This window comes from Phalangium opilio, unplaced genomic scaffold (assembly GCF_054372755.1).
Source record: "Phalangium opilio isolate 3A_F unplaced genomic scaffold, DU_Popi_V2 ptg000002l_1, whole genome shotgun sequence".
Lineage (NCBI taxonomy): Eukaryota > Metazoa > Arthropoda > Arachnida > Opiliones > Phalangiidae > Phalangium > Phalangium opilio.
The window spans coordinates 11,892,473-11,914,536 of record NW_028324144.1 but is presented as its reverse complement, the minus strand read 5'-3'; the positions used below and the strand labels follow the sequence as shown (position 1 = coordinate 11,914,536).

Sequence of the window (22,064 nt, the reverse complement as noted above, 5' to 3'; positions counted from 1 at the left end):
ATTCCGAGATCTTGGAGAAGCAAAACATATTCTCTCGATGAGAATTAGAAGAACTGAAGATGTTATTGTAATGGATCAGGCACTGTATACGGAGGAACTCCTCAAGGAAATGGGACTAGAGAACGCAAAGAGCATGTCAAATCCATTAAGCTTAGGGACAAAATACAGAGTTTGTGAAAAAGGAGAAGAACTAAATGAAGAAAAAGCCACTATGTACAGACGAGCAGATGGAAGTTTACTTTATCTGGCGACGCATACGAGGCCAGATTTAGCGTTTGCCGCGACATACATGAGTCAAATTAGTAAAGAACCCACAGAAGAGCACTGGACAGGCGTGAAGCATGTACTAAGGTACTTAGCTGGAACGAAAGATTACGCTTTAGTATTTCGTAAGACAAACAAGCCGATGAACATTTTTACGGATGCTGACTGGGGTTCGGACGTTGTGGACAGACGATCGTTTTCTGGTTATTCGTTTATCCTAGGCGGAGTGGTAGTAAGCTGGGCCAGTCGCAAGAAAAAATGCACTGCCTTGAGCACGGTCGAAGCGGAATTCGTTGCGTTAAGCGAATGTGCCAAGGAATGCATATGGATAAGAAATCTGTTAAATGAACTAGGACAAAACGATTTACTTCAAAATGTTATGGAGGTAAATCTTGATAACCAAGGCACCATGAAACTAGCGGAAAATCCAACGACCTCGGATAGATCTAAACATATCGATTTGAAGCTATTCTACATTCGCGATCTCGTAGAAAACCAAGATATCAAATTGAAGTATGTGCCAACAGAAAGAAATCTAGCGGATTAGATGACGAAGATTTTGCCTAGCCCAAGAGCAAACGAACATTTACAATGCATGGGGATCGTTGATCCAGGAGGGGTGTTAGGCATTGATATGCATCGTGTCAAAACTTCGCGGGTTTAAGGTTCCTAGCTACTATGTAGCGCCAGTAGCGCCATCTCTACAAACTATTACATGTAAAACCTTTTTTGTTTAGTCACTTGACTTGTCCTCTTTATGTTATTAAAAACAACTCTTTATATGGTTTAGAAACGTATTATTATTATTATTCGACCTATCCTACAATAACTAATAACAATTAGATCGCCAGATTTATAGTCAACTGAAGCTGAATTAGATTCGAATTCGGAATAGATAAGCTCGTCTAAGGTTGCGTTAGAGACTCTAACGCCTGAACTTGACTTTCGGAAATTATCATTGACAAATCTACGAAGTCTGGCAGTTCATTGATGTTACTTTCTTCAGTGCAAACCTTCTTTTTGTGTCGAATAACTTTTAATTTGTCGGTTTCCGTGCTAGTTGAGAGTTCCATTTGTATATCGAGTCGTCTCAAGCGATACGCAAGCTCCTGAACAGAAAAATATTTGACGTTTGAAAAAACACTCGTCATGCTACGACAAGCTCGAAAAAATCCTTCGCATTGTTGGCTTCCAAGTAATGTGGGCAAAAAGGCTTCTTTTTTGTTTGAATTTTTCAAGTAAATTGACATCATTAGAAGGCAATGAGCATTAATTTCAAGACATATATGAAGATTTCGAGAAATGAAGTTTTCTTGAACCGAATACTCCTTTTGTCGTGAAAGCCAAAGCTTCCATCCTCGAAAGAAATAAACTGCGCACCAGACTTTTCGAATTCTCTCGGAGGGATCCATTTCTTTGTCCAGGAAGGGCTCAACACTGTACTGCATCATTTGCAAATAAACTGCAGTTCCAAGACATTCAACGTTCTATTTCAAAATTTCAACAACAGAATTGGAACAAATTCTCTGGGCAGCGGCAAAATTTTGTCGATATTTCAATTCTAAATCACTTGCTCTCAATTTATAGTCAAATTTTGATTCAGTTTCAAGCAAAATTGACAAGTGGCCTCTACTGCATTTCAAGCGTCCCATTGGAAGTAGGATACTGTGTTGAAGTAGTCTCGTTCGAAATTTAGCGCCTACATGTATTGGACCCTGGAAACACAGCATCTCCTCTTTAAAAGGTTGTCCAGAATTGTTAAAAGCATTCTTTATTAAATGGTTGACTTGTTTGAAGATACCGTTAGCCTTTAAACTATCGCTCATTGTTTGAAGATACTTAGGGTCACCGTCGGAGCCCACGGCCATTACAAATATTTCCCTTTGTTTAAGCAAATCAATTAAATGTTTCCAACGAGTTTGGATTGTACCCTTGGTGTATTTATTGTCAGTTCCAAATATCAGCAAAGCGTATGGAGGAGTACCGCTAGTAAGGCTCTGTACCATAATTGTGTGAACTAACTCTGACTTCTTTTTAGAGCGCATGAAAGACTCCGCTTTGTCAAAGGAAACTGTTGTATAAGAGGAAGTCCATTATGGTATAAGGGTGGTACAAATCCTACACACTGGTTTGTAGTGGAATCATATGAGACCTTAGCGGTACACCTAGTCGCGTCTTCAGAAAAGTTAACCAAAAAGCAGGGCTCCCACAGAAATTTCTTAAAATAATAGTGAAAAAAGAGACCTTTCACGGTAAAAATAGGGTAAAATAAGGACCAAATTCTTGCAAATAGGAACCAAATAGAGACCAATTCAAAATCAAAATTAGATCTTTATTTGTACGGAAGTATCACAAAAAAAGTTGAAAAACCAAAATAAACCTCTCCGAGCCAAGACGAATTTACTTTCTAAACACAGTTCCACCAGCCAATGAGAAAAACCGGAAACACATAGTTCAAATTGGCGAGATATTGCCAAGGTCATTTGTAAAGGTTATAGCGTTTAATAATTCCCTGTGGATCGGAGTGAGAATAGTTTTACTGTTGCAAAAATTTTTAGATGGAATATTAAAAACGGGAATTTTTGAAAATAGGGTGGTTTAGAGACCAAATGGCGATTTTAGGGTGGTTTAGAGACCTACCCAAAAAGTAGAGACTTTTAGGTATTTTAGAGACCAGATGGGAGCCCTGAAAAAGGGCTTTTTCCCGAACGTTTCAAGGTGTTTTTCCAAACCATCTAAGCGAATTTTTCCCTCCTCAGCTTTGTCTGTGGATGCTACATATCTTTCCACCTGTCTTACGCTTGGCAAGGCTAAACCCAAATTTGTCGACAAGAATTCATAGGACAACTTTCCAGACCAAATGAAAATCAAATTTGGAAACTTTTTGACCGAATCCGAGTGTCTTGGTGACTTTTTTTGGGAGTTTTGTACACTATTATCGTATAGACTTCGTAACATTGGTTTAATTCCACTATTCTCGTCTTTTTGAAGTGAACTGTTTTTGTTTAAAGTGTCTCCTAAATGAGGTCCAACCGATCCAGTTCTGCTCTCAAGGAGTTGTTTTCCCGAAGTAGCATTAATACCTGGTCTTGATCACTTGAGGTAAGGTAAGAAAGAATTGTTTTACAATCCTGGGCAGCCTCGTGAAGCTTGCGCTTATTTCTTTCGGTTCTTGACCATTTATTGGGGTAAAAGTTTGAGCTAGATGCGCGAGAAGGTATTTCATCAAGCCTGAGATAATGTAATAATCTAAGTATTAGTAAACGAATTCAAAAGTATTTTCGGTAATATTTATTGCTTATACACATTGAGAACTATTTACTAACGGCAAAACTTGTAATTAAACCAAAGTATTATTTGGTAATTAAGATTTTTTAAACGCTATATGAAGCACAAGGTTGCCGTAAATTTTAAAATTTAGTTACGCTGTAATTGTCGAGATAAGTGTTTAAGGTAATTACTCTGCAATAGGTTCGTGCGTATTCTTTCCATTATGCGCGGGCCTGGTGTCTTCAGCCGAAGACTCCGTGACCCTGTCCATCCCAAAATTGACTTCCTTTTCCGATTCTGGAATTTCTTGCGCGCGAACCAGCGATATTGAAAAATGATTCCACTCTTTGCTGAATTGGACTGCTCCGGCCTATCCATTTTAATTTTTGACATATCATTGCGTGTCTTGTATAGTTTGATAAAACTGCACTTCCATTACACATTGACAGTGTTATCGATTTCCCACACGGCAGACATATCTACCTCTTTGGTGAATTTTTTCCCATACTAAGCGTAAATTGTTCGTTTACCTTAAGGTTCTTCAAGTGTGGTTCTTTCGCGATTCGAGCACACCAATTACTCATGTTCTTAATCACTTGCTTGCTTATTTCACGGAATAAAGGCACTACCTCGGTTGTTTTACGCTTTTTAGGATGACTTTCAGTAGTATCCATGACGAGAGTTTCACTACTATAATCTTCACTTGGTCGCATTTTCCTTTTCGCATGAAGTGGGTGTTTTAAATCATTTATGAAAGATTGCAAAAGACTCTTATGGCCAGGCAAAAACTCGAAACTTTCAGGTTCACACGCGAAAAGACCATACGCTATTTCTGCATCATGTTTAGCAAGCCTAAAGAAAAGAGTCGATTTCCTTTTAAGGAAATCTTCGATTTCTTTTAAGTTTGTTATGGATTTCAAGGCGTTTTTGTCCGAACATCCAGTTAATTCCAAACACTTCCGCAATTGAAGAGGCAATTCTTTAAATTTTTGCTGAAACATGACATTGTCTTTGCCCTCTTGCTCATTTGACATGATCACACTGTTATTGTTAATTAATCAATCGAGTTGACGCTACTCTGATATTCTATAACCCAAACTAAAACCAAAACATAAAAAACAGAAAAGAACATAAGACGCCTACATAGATGTCGCCACATGTTCTATGTCTCTCACCAACGCTCACAATACAGGGGCGCATATATATGTATATATATATAATGCGAAACCCCATAAAATTGGTATATGAAATGAATTCAACTGACTAAAGCAGTAAAGTATGCAAGTTAAAAATACAGAGACATATATATATTTTTACGACACGTCACTGAATCTTTGCGTGCCGCGAACCCATTAACCCCGGGGGTGGTAAGGGGCGTCATAATTGGAAAAGGGTGACCATGTTGATTGAAACCAAGATTCGTTTATTTGAAACGGATTTGAAGATTTGGTTGATTTGAAACGGATTTGAAGATTTGGTTGATTTGAAACTGGTTTGAAGATTTAGATGATTTGAAACGGATTTGAAGATTTGGTTGATTTGAAACGGGTTTGAAGATTTGGTTGATATTAAAACGGGTTTGAAGATTTGGATGATTTGAAACGGATTTGAAGATTTAGATGATTTCAAACGGATTTAAAGATTTGAAACGGATTATAAGACTTGGATGATTTGGTTGATTTGAATGATTTGGTTGATTTGAAATTGATTTTGCGGTGATTTCGCTGATTTGAAATGGATTTCATTGATTTAGATGATTTGAATGATTTGGTAGATTTGAATGATTCGGTAGGTTTGCATGATTTGGTTGATTTGAAATCGATTTCATTGATTTCGTGGTGATTTGGCTGATTTGCTTGATTTGGATGATTTGTACGAGCTGTGTACGAGATTTGAACAAGCGACGGCCCCCTCGCTGTACACTGACCTTACACCGAAATTTGGTTCAACTTGAAACTCAAACTGAACTGAATTCAAAGGCTTATTTTTGCCGGTTGAACCTCCAATCACTGAGCCAAGGCATGTAACGTCATCGGTTGACGTAGCCAATTAAAAGGCCAAGGGCAATGGATGACGGTCCAACCAGCGAGCCAAGGGCAGATGGAGGAGCTTAACTTTTCTGCAGAATACGGCCGCTGGTTCCTTGCGGAGATAATAGCATCAGTTGGAAACGAAGATCCTGATTCAAGAGTAATTGTACGCTTGGGAGGCTTTCACACAGTGATGTCCTTCTTGGGGTCAATTGGTTATATAATGGATTCCAGTGGTCTTGAAGAGCTTTGTCAAACAGTTTATGCCAAAAACAGTAGTTCATATGCTTAGTGGTCATGCGTACTCAAAGAGCCCTAAAAAGAGCCAATTTTCTAGCCCAGCAAGCTTTGTCTATAATGATTTTAAATAGATGCGGATTGGAAGATATGCCACTCGAAGAGCTCGAATTCATTTATAAAGATCCCACTAACGACAATGTTGAAAATGAAATTCTAGCAGACGTCCATACCAGGTTCCACAAGGAAATGGCGAAGTGCGCTGATGCTGGAAGAACAGCCAAGTTATGGAAAACGTTTTGGGATATGACAAAATTTGCCAAGCTTTTATTCACGCAGAGAGAAGTGGAAACTGGGAACTACACCTTAACTGTATCGTCAAAATGATTCCCTATTTTTTTCAAGCGGTCATCTCAATTACGCAAAATCTTCACTAATATATCTGAACCAAATGGAAAAACTGAGACGTTCTATGTCCGAGGAAGACTACCTTAGATTGTCTGAGCAAGGGATGTTCACCACCCGTCGGACGGAATCGTTTTGGTCTGAAACCTGGACTGATATGGTAATCGAGCAAGATCTTATGCGCGCAATGAAAACAACTGGAGGGCTAACCCATGGACGAGGTTTAAGTACCGATATTACCAATGCATTGGAAAAGTTCACCGGCGTTCTTGGATCTACATCGGAACAACACGTAGATTTAAGAAACTCTCGACGTGTTCGTGACCAAAATGACTTGGAAGTCTTTCTAGACTGGTTCGACACCCATTCACCCTTCAGTCCTGATCTAGGGGCGAATCTAGTTTCTCTTTCAAGCGGCAGAGTAGCTGAAGCAGCGCTAAATTGTTACAAAGCGAAAGAAGTGGGCGACGTTCTGATGGAAAATTGTATTGGAAAAAAAGTCAAAGACATTAAGTTTAGAAGGTTGGATCGCGTTAAGACCCTTAACATAACCAAAAACAAATCCGTCAATATAAAAAATGACATGGTTTCAATAAACCCCGTACAACTATTCAACAGAATAATATGCACTAACAAATCGCCGGAGGCTCTCGAAAAACGTTTTCAATTTGAACTATCATCATATCCACCATCTCTGTTTGTAGAAGGCTTGTTGCGGAAAAGCAATAAAGGTAATCTTTTAAAGGAATTGGACAAGATAGAACGGCCGAAAGATGCAATGTCAGATGGCGAGAAAGTATTCATCATAGATGGTGGTCACTTACTACATAGAGTTGTATGGCAGCGACATTCTACTTTCGGTGAAATATACGAGCAATATGCCAAATACGTCAAATATCACTGCGGCGTAATAGTCCATGAGATAGGTGCAAAAAATGGGGGTGATCGGCACCAATAGGTGGTACCAGACGAAACTTTAAAGGCTGATAAATGAGGATTAGGGACGACTGATAACACTTGATGGACGTCTCAAATCCGTAGCATTTAAAAATGGCGGCCATTCAAAGATGGCGGCCACGTGAGAACACAAAACGCCTTGTATCTCTTGTTCTAATCATCGTAAGCGGCCGTTCTATACATAAAATAAAAGCTCGAAATGCGCTTGACATTTCATTTTAGCACAAAAAATATGCTTTACTGAACCGTTTAGTTGCTGCGGTTGATTGTAGTCAAAATCAACCGAATCTTCATCATTCATTCAAAAAAAAATAGCCATAACCTAAACGTTTGTATATTTTCCATGTGAAGACTGAACTCTTATCTTTTATTTAAGCCGTTATTCAAAACACGTAGATTATATTTTCAGCACAAGTGATTACAATATTATTATTTGTTGCTTATTTTTCAATTATCGCCTTCGCTGTCAGTATCAATTGTATCTAAAGGCGAAGCATACTCGGTTGTGTCAGTAAAATTTTAACAGTTCTGAATCTTGCAAGCGTCTGTACATTTCAGTCCATTTGACAAACATTGACATCTCCTTTCTTCGCACGACTTGGAACAATTGCATGCAATGAATTCGAGAATTGCTTCATGAGCGGGAGACCGCCCATCGTTTTCAATTTTCCAACCATTGCCATATCTGGGCACTTAGCCAGCGAACGTCTCCATGTGCCTGTTTGATAATAGAGTATGTAGGTAAAGTGCGTCCGCGCAAGGAGGCAATTGCCCAGACTCTACTGTTCCTTTTTCGGCCCGCCAAAGCTGATATCGAAGAACGTTAACTAAAGTGACATTGGTAGTTGCATTGTACAGTCGACAAGTGAAATCTTGTAAAATGTTAAACAATTCACTTTACAAATGAAATTCGTCCCCCAATGAAGCAAATGCCACTTGATACTTAAGATTTTGGCGAAGTAGTTTAAGTCCTTTAATTTTCCCTTGCCCTGAAAAAACGCTTACTGTGTCACATCCGGTGAATGCATTTTTGGTTGTATGCTATCACATACAAACAATTTTCACCTATTATATTTAGTTTCGTGCGCCAATCTTCTGCTAAGAACGTCGCCAAGTTTTCTTCACTAGAAGACCTTTGCAGGAGACGTCTCCAGTTTATAATTTTGTGTCCAGCAACGATTCTAGAGAAAGTAATTCCGGAATCAGATCCTCTTTTAATCCTATCGGCATTTTAAATGGAAACTTGCTTATAGACTTCAAACACAATGTCGATTCTTCTGCTTCCTGAGCCAATTTGAAGTACAAGCGTTAAGAGATAATGAGATAACTCGCCAAATGTATAATTGTCGCCTTTCAACTTTTGTATTTGAGCCATTCCGTCGATAATAGCGCATGTAACTGATGGACGAAATAAACTATCCTGAGGATAAGATCCTACGTCGAGATGCCTTGCAAGAGAAGACTTGTTGGTTTTCTTCATGGTTCCGTCATTATTTGCCAGGGACCATGGTAATGGTCCTAATGGATGTTCAAACACAGTCTCCATGTTGAGCTTTCTGGTGGAAGCTATTAACATCATACAACCAGTAAATGATGTTCTGCCTTCAGTAATGTATCTTTGTCTTTTTGTCCTATTTTTCGTTTGTATTGAACTGAATGTTTTAAGATTAAATTTTGTTAGTCGATCATAAAAAAAACTCCTTGACTCATTTTCGAAGCATCATAACTCGGGCCCTTATGTTTCCATTTCCACAAACAACGGTTTAAATAAAAGGCAAGAGTTCAGTTTTTACATGGAAAATATACAAACGTTTAGGTTATGGCTATTTTTTTCTGAAATATATGGGAATGAATGATAAAAAATCGGTTGATTTTGACTAAAATCAAGCGCAGCAACTAAACGGTTCAGTAAAGTATATTTTTTTGTGCTCGAATGAAATGTCAAGCGCATTTTGAGCTTTAATTTGATGTGTAGAACGAGCACCTACGATGATTAGAACAAGAGATACAAGCCGTTTTGTGTTGTCACGTGGCCGCCATCTTTGAATGGCCGCCATTTTTAAATGCTACGGATTTCAGACGTCCATCAAGTGTTAGCCGTCCTTAAGCCTCATTTATCAGCCTTTAAAGTTTCGTCTGGTACCACCTATTGGTACCGACGACTGCACCTGGCTCACGGCCTATAAACAGTAACGTTGTTTTTGACGGCTACGACGAGAACCAGGTTACGACAAAATATCAAGAGCAAGCAAAAAGAAGCGCCAAGGTATCTAAATATGTACCAAACATAATTCTTCAAGATGAGACGATGAATTCTATCAACCAAGCTGATTTCTTAACTAACGTTGCTAACAAAAATTATTCATTTTGAAACTGTCCGATAAGCTAAAACTTGCCAAAATTAAAGTAGTTCAAGCTTAGTCGGGTGCAGACACCGTGATTGTATCAACCGCCCTGGATTGCAAGACTGAGAGCAACTGTGTGGTCATAGTGACAGATGATACTGATGTAATGGCACTTCTCATATGCCATGCATCAGATAAAAACATCTTTATGTTGAGGCCTGGAAAGATAAGGCCGATAAAGTAACAGATTGTTATATATTCAATAAGATGGCGCTTAGTAATGTGTAATGTTCATTTAAAGATAAGATAATCTCCTACTGTGTAAAGTTTACGATAAGGGTTTTTGAGGTAACCCCAGGCACTTGATGTTTGACAATCATACTAGACGGTCGCTTAAATTATGAGCTAATAAATAATGTTTTTTATCAACAACGGTTTTGTACTTTATCGGGACTACAACATGGTGATAGAGGTGGGATCGGTTTAAAATTTTTATATCCCTTACTTTACGTCGCGAAGATTACGTGATAATCTACAATACTGTGCACTCTCATCATGATTGCGGAACTACTAGGCATGAACCTCTGTTAAGAAGGTCATTCTGACTGTGGATTTCTTCTTGATGTGGCCAATAGAGTCGCAAGTCTTGTGGTATCCTTTTAGGATGTCTTGGCCAGCCCGAAGAGATGTAGAGCTTGAGTTGATTTAACGTTGGGTCTAATTCTGTTGCTTTTCGATATTTTTCTTGTTGGTTAACCGGGAGTGCTGAAGTGGCATATTTCGCGGCGTAGGGTCCTTCCAGTAAGTCAGTGTTAACTTGGGTATGAGCTTGGGGTGCCCTGGAAAGCATGTCCGCTATGTAAAGTTGAGACCCTGGTACGTATTTTAGTGTAAGTCTGTAGCGAAAAAGACGCATTAGTAATCGTTGCAGCCGAGGTGAAATCAAATGAATTGGTTTTTTCATGAGTCCCAAGAGCGGATTGTGGTCAGTTTCAACCGTTATGTCTGTACTTGCGATATAATAATTAAAGTGTTTGCAAGCATACACCATCGCGAGGAGTTCTTTTTCGATTTGTGCGTAACGGCACTGGGTTTCAGTTAAGGAAGTGGAAGCGTATTCAACTGGTTGCCCGTTTTGGAGGAGTACTGCTCCAATACCGGTTTGACTAGCATCAACTGAAAGTGTAATTGGTTTGCGCGGATCGAAATATGAAAGTACAGGAGCGGTTGAGGCGAGGTGCTTCAGGGAATCATAATGACGTTGGTGGTCGGGTTCCCATTGAAATATGGAGTCTTTTTTAAGTAGTGCGCGAAGGGGAGCCGTATCTGTGTTTACGCGAGGAAGAAAGCGCATTACGTAGTTAATCATGCCTAAAAAGCTTTGGAGCGCGGTCTTATCTTTAGGTGGTGGAAGTGCGCAAATTGCTTGAACTTTCGCTGGATCTATTTCCACACCACTAGAAGTTACGATGTGGCCAATATATTTGGCACGCGTGACAGCGAGGGCCATTTTTTTCTTTCCGAAGCACAGACCGCATTCTAACGCGCGTTGTAGCACCTGATAAAGCGTTATTTTATGGTGGGGAAGGTCGATGTCGGCGATAAGAAAATCATCGGTGGAGATATCAAAGGTGGGCACTGCTCTTTAGATAAATTTTTTCCCTATCAAAATATCAATACATGGCGAAACTATCAATTTTAAGATGATTCATTTTATAATATTGAGCAATCGATAAATTTTTAAATCACGTAGTTGCTGCCAGATGGCGATACACTTTCAATAAAAAAATAAAAGGGTAAGCGCTTGCTACTTCAGATCATTTTTCTCCTTTCAAAGTATTCATAGTTTGCCGAACTATAAATTTTTCTCTCATTTTATATATAAAATATGGCTACAGATCAATTTTCTCTCATTTTTATAATGAAAATATCGCTACATATCAATTTTTCTCTAATTTTTTTAATTAAAATATCGCTACACATCAATTTTTCTCTCATTTTTATAAATGAAATATCGCTACAAATCAATTTTTCTCTCATTTTTATAAATGAAATATCGCTACAAATCAATTTTTAAATCACTTACGAAACAAAATTCCGCGGTAGATAAATATTTCAATCATATTCCGAAATATAGTAAGAAACTCTCATTAATAAAATAAATAAATTAATATAAAACTGGCCCCTTTGTTCCTGTCAGTGGTTTTTTTAAATGCATATTTTTAAGAGTTTCAACTATCTACCAATTTATGTCCCTAATTAACTTAGTTATTGGATTAATTATTTAATTAAACCAAATTTTGAAAAAATGCGCCAATCAACTTATAAAGGAGAGGAAAATACGCATCAAATGTGAACCATAGAAAAATAATATATTTTAACATAATTAAAAACTTAAATTTATTTAAATTAAAGCTTAAAATTATAAGAATAGGTTTTATTAAATATTTTCGTTATCGGCACTAATATATTAATTAATAAAAAAATTGAACATTACCTAGCGTGCTGAATTATTAACAATCCAAATAACGTGCTTTGATATACATAGAACTAACGTCTAACTAGTTATGCAACTAAAACCAAGGCAATCGAAGTTGTCTGGTAGTTCTTCAAAACTACAATAATGGGATTTTTGAGTCTTTTGACCTATAATATCATAATTCCAAACTATACAATAATGGGATTTTTGAGTCTTTTGACCTATAATATCATAATTCCAAACTATAAAATCACTATCAAAGTTACTTAGTAACAATCAACTCAAAATCAGCTAAAAATTATTAGGGAAAAAATGGATAGATATCACCTATCATAGTTACTTGCCATTATTACTAAAAATCAACTCAAAATCATTTAGTAAAAAATAAGACGAAATAATTCTATAACTCATTTCATTATTTACTACATAGCAATGATTTTTTAACTTTTCGTCGCTAGATGGCTGCACATAATATCACTCAAAAACTCAAAACTTTTTATGAAAAATACTTCGTATCATTGTTTTTTCTAGATATCCAAAAGATGGAGTTAGCTAAATCATATTAAAGAATCAATATTTTTTTCGGAGCGATCTTAATAAATCAATCGATCATTTCAAATTAGAGTGTTGTTTCTGACCTTTCAAACTCAATCGATCATTATAAAATAAATTTCTCTTAAAATAACTATCAAAATTGATAGTTTGATAGTGTTCAAGAAAATTCTCTATCGTATCAAGTGTAAAAACTATCAAATGATAGGATAGTGCCCACCACTGGGAGATATGGACCTCCGGAAATTCGTCTGTAAGGCACTAGTTACACACCCGAATCATAGATGGCGGGACTAGCACTATTATCGATTATCTAGAACCGAGGTTATATATATGGGGTCCGATACCCAATAGGAGACTCTCTTTTTCTCTCGCGTCGAGCGAGGTTAGGTCGTCGACAGTATTATGTATACGAGTACCTGATTTACCGAATAAACGTTTACTATGTTCTTATTTCAACTTTACGATTGACTTTAATTATCTTGACACACGTATTAACTATGCGAGTTAACATCCTCGGCCATCCTATAATTATAATCTCCTGATTATTTCGTTACAATTCAACTCAGTTAATTTTTTTTTTATAATCATTACATGACTTCGAACATTGACGTTAAATAAAGAACAATAAAACAAAATTAAGAAACGTGTTAACTTATAAAGTTCAGAATTATCTTTGGTTTGGATTGAATACTAATTTACTTTCTTAGATCATTAAATTTAATTTTAAAATTGGGGGTTAAAATATAAAGTCCTTCAAATAGCTAGGTCGTTTCCTTGTTCGTAGACTTCGTCGCATCGTTTCAACATCAGTGTTGTTGCTAGTATCCATAAGCTGTCCGTCTCTGGCTCCGGCTGATTCGTCTATCGGAGGTTCAGGATCGTCTTCGTCTTCACCCTTGCGTCGTGACACGTCCGTCGGTTCGCAGTCGTCATCGTCAGAAGAGGTCGTTTCGTCCTTGTCGGAGGAGTTGTCGATGATTAGAAAGCGTTTCAATTTGTCTACAGGGGCTGTATTCCTATAGAATCGGTTAGTTCGTTGGGTCTCGGGTAGATCCTCGATCAAATATCGGTCATAGTTGAGTTTGTCCGTGACGTATGGTCCTCGATATTTAGCTGCTGTCTTGAGTGGCAATCCTGTGGCTTGTGGTTGTCGTTCCACAACGACTAAATCTCCGGGAACGTAAGTGGGTGCGTGCGCCCTTTTAGCGTTATAACGTGTGCGTTGTTTTTCTTGATCCGCTCGAATTGATTCTATTGCTTTCTCTCTTCTCTTCATTAATTCTTCGTCGAAGGTTTCGTTGACTTCCGTTTCGAGAAAAGAACTGCTCGGGTTCTTTGATTTGTAGTTGAATAGCAAACTGAAAGGTGATTGCTTAATGGCTGTATGGTACGTATTGTTTATGCCCCATTGTATTTGCATCAGGTGAGAATCCCAATCTCTTTCGTCTTCTCGTTTGCACATACTGGATATTGCGGGTGTCAATTGTCGATTCAGTCTTTCTACTTGGCCATTACCTCTCGGGGTTGCGGTTGCGTTCACAATGTGCGTAATATTCGTGGAAACGCATAAGTTTCTGAATGCTTTTCCTGTATAGGCTGTCCCTTGATCCGAGATTATCCTATTCGGTGGTCCAAATATACCAATTATCTCTTCTACGAATCGAACGGTAGGTCCCATGCCTGTATCTCTTACGGCTCGTATCACGCAAAATTTGGTGAAGGCGTCTATTGCCACTATTAGGAACGTGTTACCTTTCGTGCTTCTGACAAATGGGCCTAGGTGGTCCATGTGTACCGTGTGAAATGGCGTGCCGATTTTATCAATGGAGTGGAGCATTCCCGGCTTTCTTCCGGTTGGACGTTTGTGGAACAAGCATTCCAAACATGCTGAAATATATCTCTTCACGTATCTTCGTAGTCTCGGGAACCAATACGTTTCTTGGATTTTAGAGCAAGTTTTCTCGACACCTACGTGCCCGATATCGTCGTGATTCATTTTGACTATGCGCCACCTCGCGTCGTTTGGTACAACCCATAGTTTTGTTTCCTTCTGATCGTTGTTCTGACGGCGGAAAACTCTGCCGTGCTCCAGTAAGAATTCTTCATGGATTCTCTTCTCATCCTTAGTGAGCTTATTCTTCTTTTGAAGAGTTTCCTTAATAGACTTGATCTTTGGGTCGTTATGTTGGGCCAATATCAACCAATCCTCTGTCCTTACTTCCGTATGTAGGACGTTTATACCAGAAACTATTTCCATTTCCTCCGCTGCCTCGGTAGGAGCTCTGCTTAAGGCGTCAACGTGCGCCATTCGTTCGCCAGGTCGATGGACAACGTCAAATTCATATTCTTGTAGTGACAACCACCAACGTCCTATCCTCGGTACTAGATGCTTCTTTCCCAATGCCGATCTTACAGAGGTACAGTCGGTGATAATAGAATGATAACGTGATTCTTCCGGTGTGAGTTTCCTACTTGCATAGTGAATTGGGTGTAATTTTTGCTCTTTATCTCGCTGCATCAGCATAGCACCAAGACCAACTTGGCTGGCATCGGTATGCACTTCCGTTGATGCTCTTGGGTCATAGAGTCCTAAGATGGGCCTACTCGTTAATAAGTCTTTGCAATTTCTGAACGCATTCTCTTGTTCGTTGGTCCAATTGAATTCTTCGTTTTTTCGTAGTAACGTTGATAGTGGTGCCGTCACGGTGGCAAAGCCTTTGACGAACCTTCGGAAGTAACTTGTTAGACCTAGAAATCGGCGGACGTCGTGGACATTTTGAGGTCTAGGAAAGTTCTTCACGCCAACTATCTTCCTTTCCCCTGGGCGTATTCCTTTTTCTGTTATTTCGAAGCCCAGGTAGTCTATATTCGTTTGCAGAAAGTAACACTTCTTCAAGTTTAGTGTTAGGTTTGCCCGTCGGAATACATCTAGAACGGTTCTCAGATGCTCGATTCCTTGATGTACGTTTTTCGAAGGGATTAATACATCATCCATGTAGGTTAAAGCGATTTCGAAACGTAGAGGTCCTAGTACAGTGTTCATCATCCTTTGGAAAATCGCTGGACCGTTAACCAGGCCAAAAGGCATGCGTAAGAAGTGGTAATGTCCGTCGGGGGTGATGAATGCCGTCTTCATTTGAGATTCTTCGTCGACCGGTATCTGGTAGTACCCGGAAATTAGATCTAGACTAGTAAAGAACCGATTTCCGTTTAGCCTTTCTAGTTGATCGTCAATAAGTGGAAGGGGAAACGCGTCCCTTTTCGTGATCCGGTTGAGTGCCCGGTAGTCGACACATAGTCTCTCGTCTCCTGTCTTCTTCTTAACGATTAATATTGGGCTTGAATACGGCGAGGTAGATTCTTCTATTATTCCAGCGTCCAATAGTTCGGTTATTTTCGTCCTGACTTTCCCTCGTTCCGCGTGTGATAGACGGTAGGGTCTATATGTGATTGGTTTCTCCGTTGTCAGTTCGATTTTCATTGCCGTTTGGGTAGTATGACCCAGTTCGCTTAATTCGTTTGCAAAACAGTCCCGGTATTCGTTTAGGAGATTACATAGTTGTACCTTATTTTCCTCGGGTACGTGAGGTGCAACGTTTATTTCATCGATGTCGATGCGTTTTGTCGTCTCCGTTCCGATGTGTAAACATTCAATGACTTGTTCTTCCGTTAGTGCTTCACACGGTTCAGCTCGTAGAACCTTTTCTCCTTTCTTAATTTCGAGTTGAGATCCAGACAAATTTACTACTGGTATACTTGAGAAGCCATTCTTATCAATCGCGTAGATTCCTCTGGGTATGTAGTATTCTCTTCCTGGAGACGTTCTCATTTGTTCATCCACAAATACCTCTAAATCGCTTTCTAGAGATGCCTTAGAGTGAAGGTCAATAAATCCAACGTAGTTTACTGGGATGACTGAAGCTTTACGTGCCCAAAGATTTACGGGTTGGGGCGGCAGTTCAGGAATCTCCATGTTTTGTATCGAGTTATCTCCCATAATCGAGTGGGTTTCTTCGAATAATCGAATAGCGTTTTGTCGTTTAACGATGGTGACATGCGGTAATTCGGTGAGAGGTTGTCCAATAAGTAGAGGGATGTCTTGATTCTCATCCCTTACAACTATCAGCTCTACGTCCGCGCTTACTTGGTCAACTTTGACGGTTGCTCTTGCGATACCAACTGGCTGAATTCGGGATGTACCTCCGTATCCTCCAATGGACAGTTCCTTCTTGGGGTCTTCAACAGTCAAGCCAAATTCGTCGGCAGTACTTTTTCGAATGATGACGCATTTGCTACCCATGTCTACATATGATCTGATTGGTTTATCGTTAACGTAGGCGTCCATAAAATACTTTTCGTTCCCGTCTACGTTTAGTTGATCATCATCGATATGCATGGTTTCTCTTGGAGTTATAATCTTCCTACAATCTTTAGTTTCGTGGCCTACTCGTTGACAAGTGTCACATCGGAGCCTCTTTTGTGGTTTAAGGCAGTTTCGCGCTATGTGGCCGTAGTCGTTGCAATTAAAACATAGGGACTCACCCCTATCGTTGTAATTCGGTTTTCGTGGACGAGGCTTAGCCTGCTGGGGGTTTTGATTTTGATTCGTCTGCTTGAGATTTTCGTCACGCGTAGGCCATCTAGTGAATGAGTCGCTCGTTTTTCCCATTGGCGGTCTTTTCCTATTTTTGTTGGAATTGCTCGTGATTTTCAAACGGCCTTCTAATTGTTGTACGCATTTGAGCAGTTCTGGTGGATTCTTGAACTCCCTGACACTTAATGCTGTAATCAATTCTCTATCATTCAATCCCGTAATGAGATACTCAATCATCGCTTCCTCGTTTAAACCACAGAGTCTAGCCTTCGCCACCTTTTCGTGGTAGTATTTCTCTACAGTGTCGCTGGGTTTTCGTACAAATTGCTCCATTTCTCTATGTAACTGCTGACATCCTTTTGATGGTGGGAACCATTCTTCTAGCTTCGTTTTCCATTCAACCCATGTAAATACACTTGACGAGAGTCCTTCGAACCATGTCTTGGCAGAACCCTTTAACTTTGGTAAGGCGCTGTTGATTGTCATTCTTTCGTTCCATCCGTAAGCGGTGGCAGCATCATCTACTTTCTTCAACCACATAGTAATGGTTTGATGAGGCGCGTTTTCGGGATCAAAATTGGGGATAATTTGACTAGTATCACCCCAGTGATGATGTACGTTGTTGCCTTGATTCACCACATTCGGATTGGCTGCGCCTTGTGGTACGGGTGCAGGAACTAACGCTGCCATGGTCTGTTGAACTGCGTTTGAGACTGCTAATCGTATAGCCTCCTGGAAATCATTCATGGCAATATATCCGGCTGGATGCGAACCGTTGTTTTCGTCTTCAGACATGTTGTAATTTCGTAATAGTCGTGTTTCTGACTCGGTGTCTCTCGTTAACGTAGGAGATTGTTCTTCAGAATTTATCGCGTAGTCGTATGCGGTATTTCGTTTGTCGTGGTCGTTAAAATAGTAGTCGTTGGCGTCCTCGTAACCTTCGATGCCGTTAGTCTCTTCGTAAATTTCGTTTTCGTCACTAACCTCGTGTTCGTGAGAGCCTTTGTTTCTCAACCAGTTTCCGTGGATGCTCCCAGTTCCTGGACAAATTTCGTTGGGTTTATCGTTACCCGTAGTGTCCTCGTTGGAATGGGGTTCTATTTTTCTGGTGATAACGTTGTCTCTGTGTCGTGTTGCCTTCTCGTTTTGGGCAGAAATTTCGTTGGTTTCGGTTGAACAAGTTTTGCAAATTCCTATTCTCGATGCATTTGCTTTTACTCGTTCACTCCGTCGTACGTGTGGACAATCTTTTTTTCCTTGCATGCGTATGATCGTGGTTTTTTTTTTCGTTAATGGCGGCGCCTCGTGTTATCGTGGTTTTTCGTTAATGGCGTCGCCTCGTGTTTCGGTATTGCATTTTCCAAATCCGTTTTCATCAGGCTTAGGGTCGTCGCGTTCTACGTTTTAAATCCGTCTTAATGATTACTATCCCACTTCTGAGATGTTAACTCGCATAGTTAATACGTGTGTCAAGATAATTAAAGTCAATCGTAAAGTTGAAATAAGAACATAGTAAACGTTTATTCGGTAAATCAGGTACTCGTATACATAATACTGTCGACGACCTAACCTCGCTCGACGCGAGAGAAAAAGAGAGTCTCCTATTGGGTATCGGACCCCATATATATAACCTCGGTTCTAGATAATCGATAATAGTGCTAGTCCCGCCATCTATGATTCGGGTGTGTAACTAGTGCCTTACACGTCCAATGGGTAAAGTCGACGAAGAGTTTGCTGGCAGACCTCAGAACCAGTAACGAGACCATTTGGGTAGCGCAAATATCGGAATCGGCCATGAGGTGTTGCGAAAGTGCAAAGATTTGAGCTAGCTTCGGTGAGTTCAATATGCCAGAAAGCACTCTGGACGTCCAAAACGGTGAATATTGTTTTGCCGCTTAAGGAGGCAAAGATCTCTTGAGTCGTTGGTAACGGGAAAGGCTGCCTTTTTATTGAAGAGTTAAGTTTCCGGGGGTCCATGCATATCCGTACCGAGACGGAGCCGGGAGTTGAAGGCGGTTTAGTTGTAACGACCATGGGATGCACCCATTCGGATGGCCCAGTGGCAGGGGTTTTTATGCCTAATTGAAGCATTCGTTCGAGTTCCAGCCGAACAGGTTCTTGAAGCGCGTGAGGTACTTGATGGGCGGCGCTTATCGACGGGTTTGGATAAGATTTCAATTCAATGTTATGTTGACCTGGTAGTTTACCAATTTTATCAAAGACCGTATGGAACTGAGCAATAATCTCTTCCGGTGTGAGCGAGATTGGTTCGTTTGTGGGATGGTAGGCTAGAGATAATACCAGTTTAGGTGGCGGCGGTCCCAAAGGATAACGATGGTGTTGAATGATGCCTAATTGAACGGCAGCAGCAGCACCCAAGATAGGGGGACGTTCATCTTCCGTGACGTAGAATGGAAAAATGGCTTGCGCAGTGTACGAAGAACAAGGTATGTCTAAGACACCGGCCATTGGCACCGGATGTCCAGAATATGCCATAACCTTGTGAGTAGGTGGGCGAATCGGCGGTTGTGAGAGAAATGTTTTATAGATACTTAGGGGAATAATGATTACTTGTGATCCGGTATCTATTTTAAAGTTAACTCGGTTTTCAAAAAGATAAATATTATCGTAAATTTCGTCCTCGCGAGTAAGGGAGGGAATTTTGGTGTGTGAATGGATCACGGCGGTGAGGAGAGGATCTGGTTCTTGATAAAGGCTGAGACTGTGGGAAACTTGGTAAGTAGTCGGGTCCGACGCTGTTTCGTAATGAAAGTTAGTATCATCTTGAGGGAGACCATCTTGAAGACTCGTATGAGTGTGGCCCGTTTCGCTAAGTGCTAGGGCTGAACGGCAAACAATGGCCCAATGGCCTTTGCGGCGACAGTTGAAGCAAGTTGAGTAGCGTGCAGGACACGGGGCTGAGTGATGTGGTGGGTGACCGCAATTCGAGCAAGTTGGACGACGAGAGTCCGATATACGACTCGTTGAGACGAATGGCGTACGCGAAAGTTGTTGGGTTGAATTGTTGAAACTTTCCCGATGTAGGTTGTGGGAGTTAGAACGCGTCGGTGGGGCAGTATTACGATACGACGCGGAATTAGCGTTAGGGTTAAAACTCGCGTTGGCGCGTTGTCGATTTCGAGAAAGATTCGAGCGTTGATGACGCAACGCGTCGACCGAGGGTATTGACGAAACCGAACTAGCCGAACCATTGCCCATGGCATCAGCGTGTATAGCGGATATTTCGTCAACTTGGGAAAGCTGTATAGCCCGTTCCAGCGTAAGGTCGGGAATAGTTAGTAATTGTTTGCGGAGTTTATCATGGAGAGTGCCCGATACGATCTGGGTTACAATAAGCGAATCACGTAACGCGTTAAATTCACAAGCTTGGGCCTTAGTTTTAAGGTCAGTTAGAAAGTGATCAAATGATTGATTTGAACCCTGTTTAGTTTGAAAAAACGTGTACCTGAGAAACGTAAGGTTTTTATACGGCAAGTAATAGGTGTAGAAAGCCGTGAGAATGTCAGCAACTGTGCGAGTCTCGTCCACAGGGAGATTCGGTAAGGTTTTGTAAATGCGTCGTCCGACGGAGCCCAGTATATGTAGGAATGTGGCTTTTTGCGTAGGGAGCGTTTCCAGGTTCAACTTAGCCGCCAGGACATAGATTTCGTAAGCTTCCTTATAGTCAGCCCAAGCCGAAGCAGGGTCGGTACCGGGAACAAATTCAGCTGGACTCTTGAAAGAAGTCATGATGAGAGTGCACAGTATTGTAGATTATCAATACCCAGGAAGGAAAAGAAAATTATAACTAAAGACCTAAACTAAAATAAGAACCTGAAAACAGTCATCCATAAATAGGGAATTTTACTGTTATTTTAAAATACGTAATATACGTAATATGTGATTAATTTTTAAAATTGCTGGAATGCCTGTAACGTAAAATTGTCGAGAGAGGAAAGATGTAATATATCCAATAAGATGGCGCTTAGTAATGTGTAATGTTCATTTAAAGATAAGATAATCTCCTACTGTGTAAAGTTTACGATAAGGGTTTTTGAGATAACCCCAGGCACTTGATGTTTGACAATCATACTAGACGGTCGCTTAAATTATGAGCTAATAAATAATGTTTTTTATCAACAATGGTTTTGTACTTTATCGGGACTACAACACAGATATTTACAAAATGAAAATGCAACTTGGAAGACTAGCAGATATCTTGCCGTTCATTCATGCCTTTTCTGGTTGTGATACGACTTCTTCCATTTATAACAAGATATGCCCCAAGGCATATTAACGCTGTTTGCAGTGTGATATTGTCTTTAACAAAACCCCAAATTAGGGATACCAATAAGCAAGGCGTGGAAAAGTATAGGAAAAATATCGATAGCTTAACATCAATCGTAGTGGCTCAGACGTTGAGTCTCCGCATCCCACACCGTAGACCTCAGTTCGAAACCCGATACCTCCGAGAGACCGCATTTTCTCGTCGAAAATATGATCGAATTTAGTCTAGATGTCGCTAGTGCGGTGGATAATGAAATTCCGGCAAGATCTGCCGCGTAATTTAAATTTACGAAAATGAACGCGAACGCGAAACAGCCAGCCTGCCTGCCTGCCTGCCTGCCAGCAAGCCAGCCTGCTTCCAGGGGTCGCCGTATAAAGCTGTTGCTATGGGCAAACAGCTTAAAAAAGGAAAACTCGCGGTGCTAAAGCTCTTCAAGGATCACCCCGATTTGGTGGAAAAATGCCGCGTGTTCAATGTTGAAAACGCTAGTAAGCAAGACCTCTACACAACTGGAGTAGAAGTTTTCCTTAAACTTTACAAAGCAGGAAGAAGTACCAAAACCTTGAACAAACATAGATATTTGCTGTATAACAAAATGGTGGCAAAACAAATCTTGAAAAGCGGTTTTGAACTTGCATCT

General features: G+C 40.1%; 1 protein-coding gene, 1 long non-coding RNA gene and 1 pseudogene across 2 annotated transcripts; 1 reads left to right on the top strand and 2 right to left on the bottom strand.

Annotated features, from left to right (window-relative positions):
* Window positions 1-16: 16 nt before the first annotated feature.
* On the top strand, window positions 17-2,193 carry LOC149719805 (uncharacterized; annotated as a pseudogene).
* Window positions 2,194-2,575: 382 nt separating this feature from the next.
* On the bottom strand, window positions 2,576-3,427 carry LOC149719804 (uncharacterized). Its single transcript, XR_016375906.1, has 2 exons — window positions 2,905-3,427; window positions 2,576-2,803 (listed from the first exon to the last, which is right to left on the bottom strand). It is a non-coding gene; the product is annotated as an uncharacterized LOC149719804 (long non-coding RNA).
* A 15,407-nt stretch (window positions 3,428-18,834) lies between these two features.
* Window positions 18,835-20,886, bottom strand: LOC149719803 (uncharacterized). The gene has a single exon (XM_089861805.1). It carries the CDS (start codon window positions 20,884-20,886, stop codon window positions 18,835-18,837), a length of 2,052 nt encoding a protein of 683 aa, XP_089717931.1.
* Between the last annotated feature and the right edge of the window lie 1,178 nt (window positions 20,887-22,064).

Bases quoted from the DNA above. Each gene is read 5' to 3' on its own strand.
- LOC149719803 (XM_089861805.1), bottom strand. From the start codon at position 20,886: ATGACTTCTTTCAAGAGTCCAGCTGAATTTGTTCCCGGTACCGACCCT.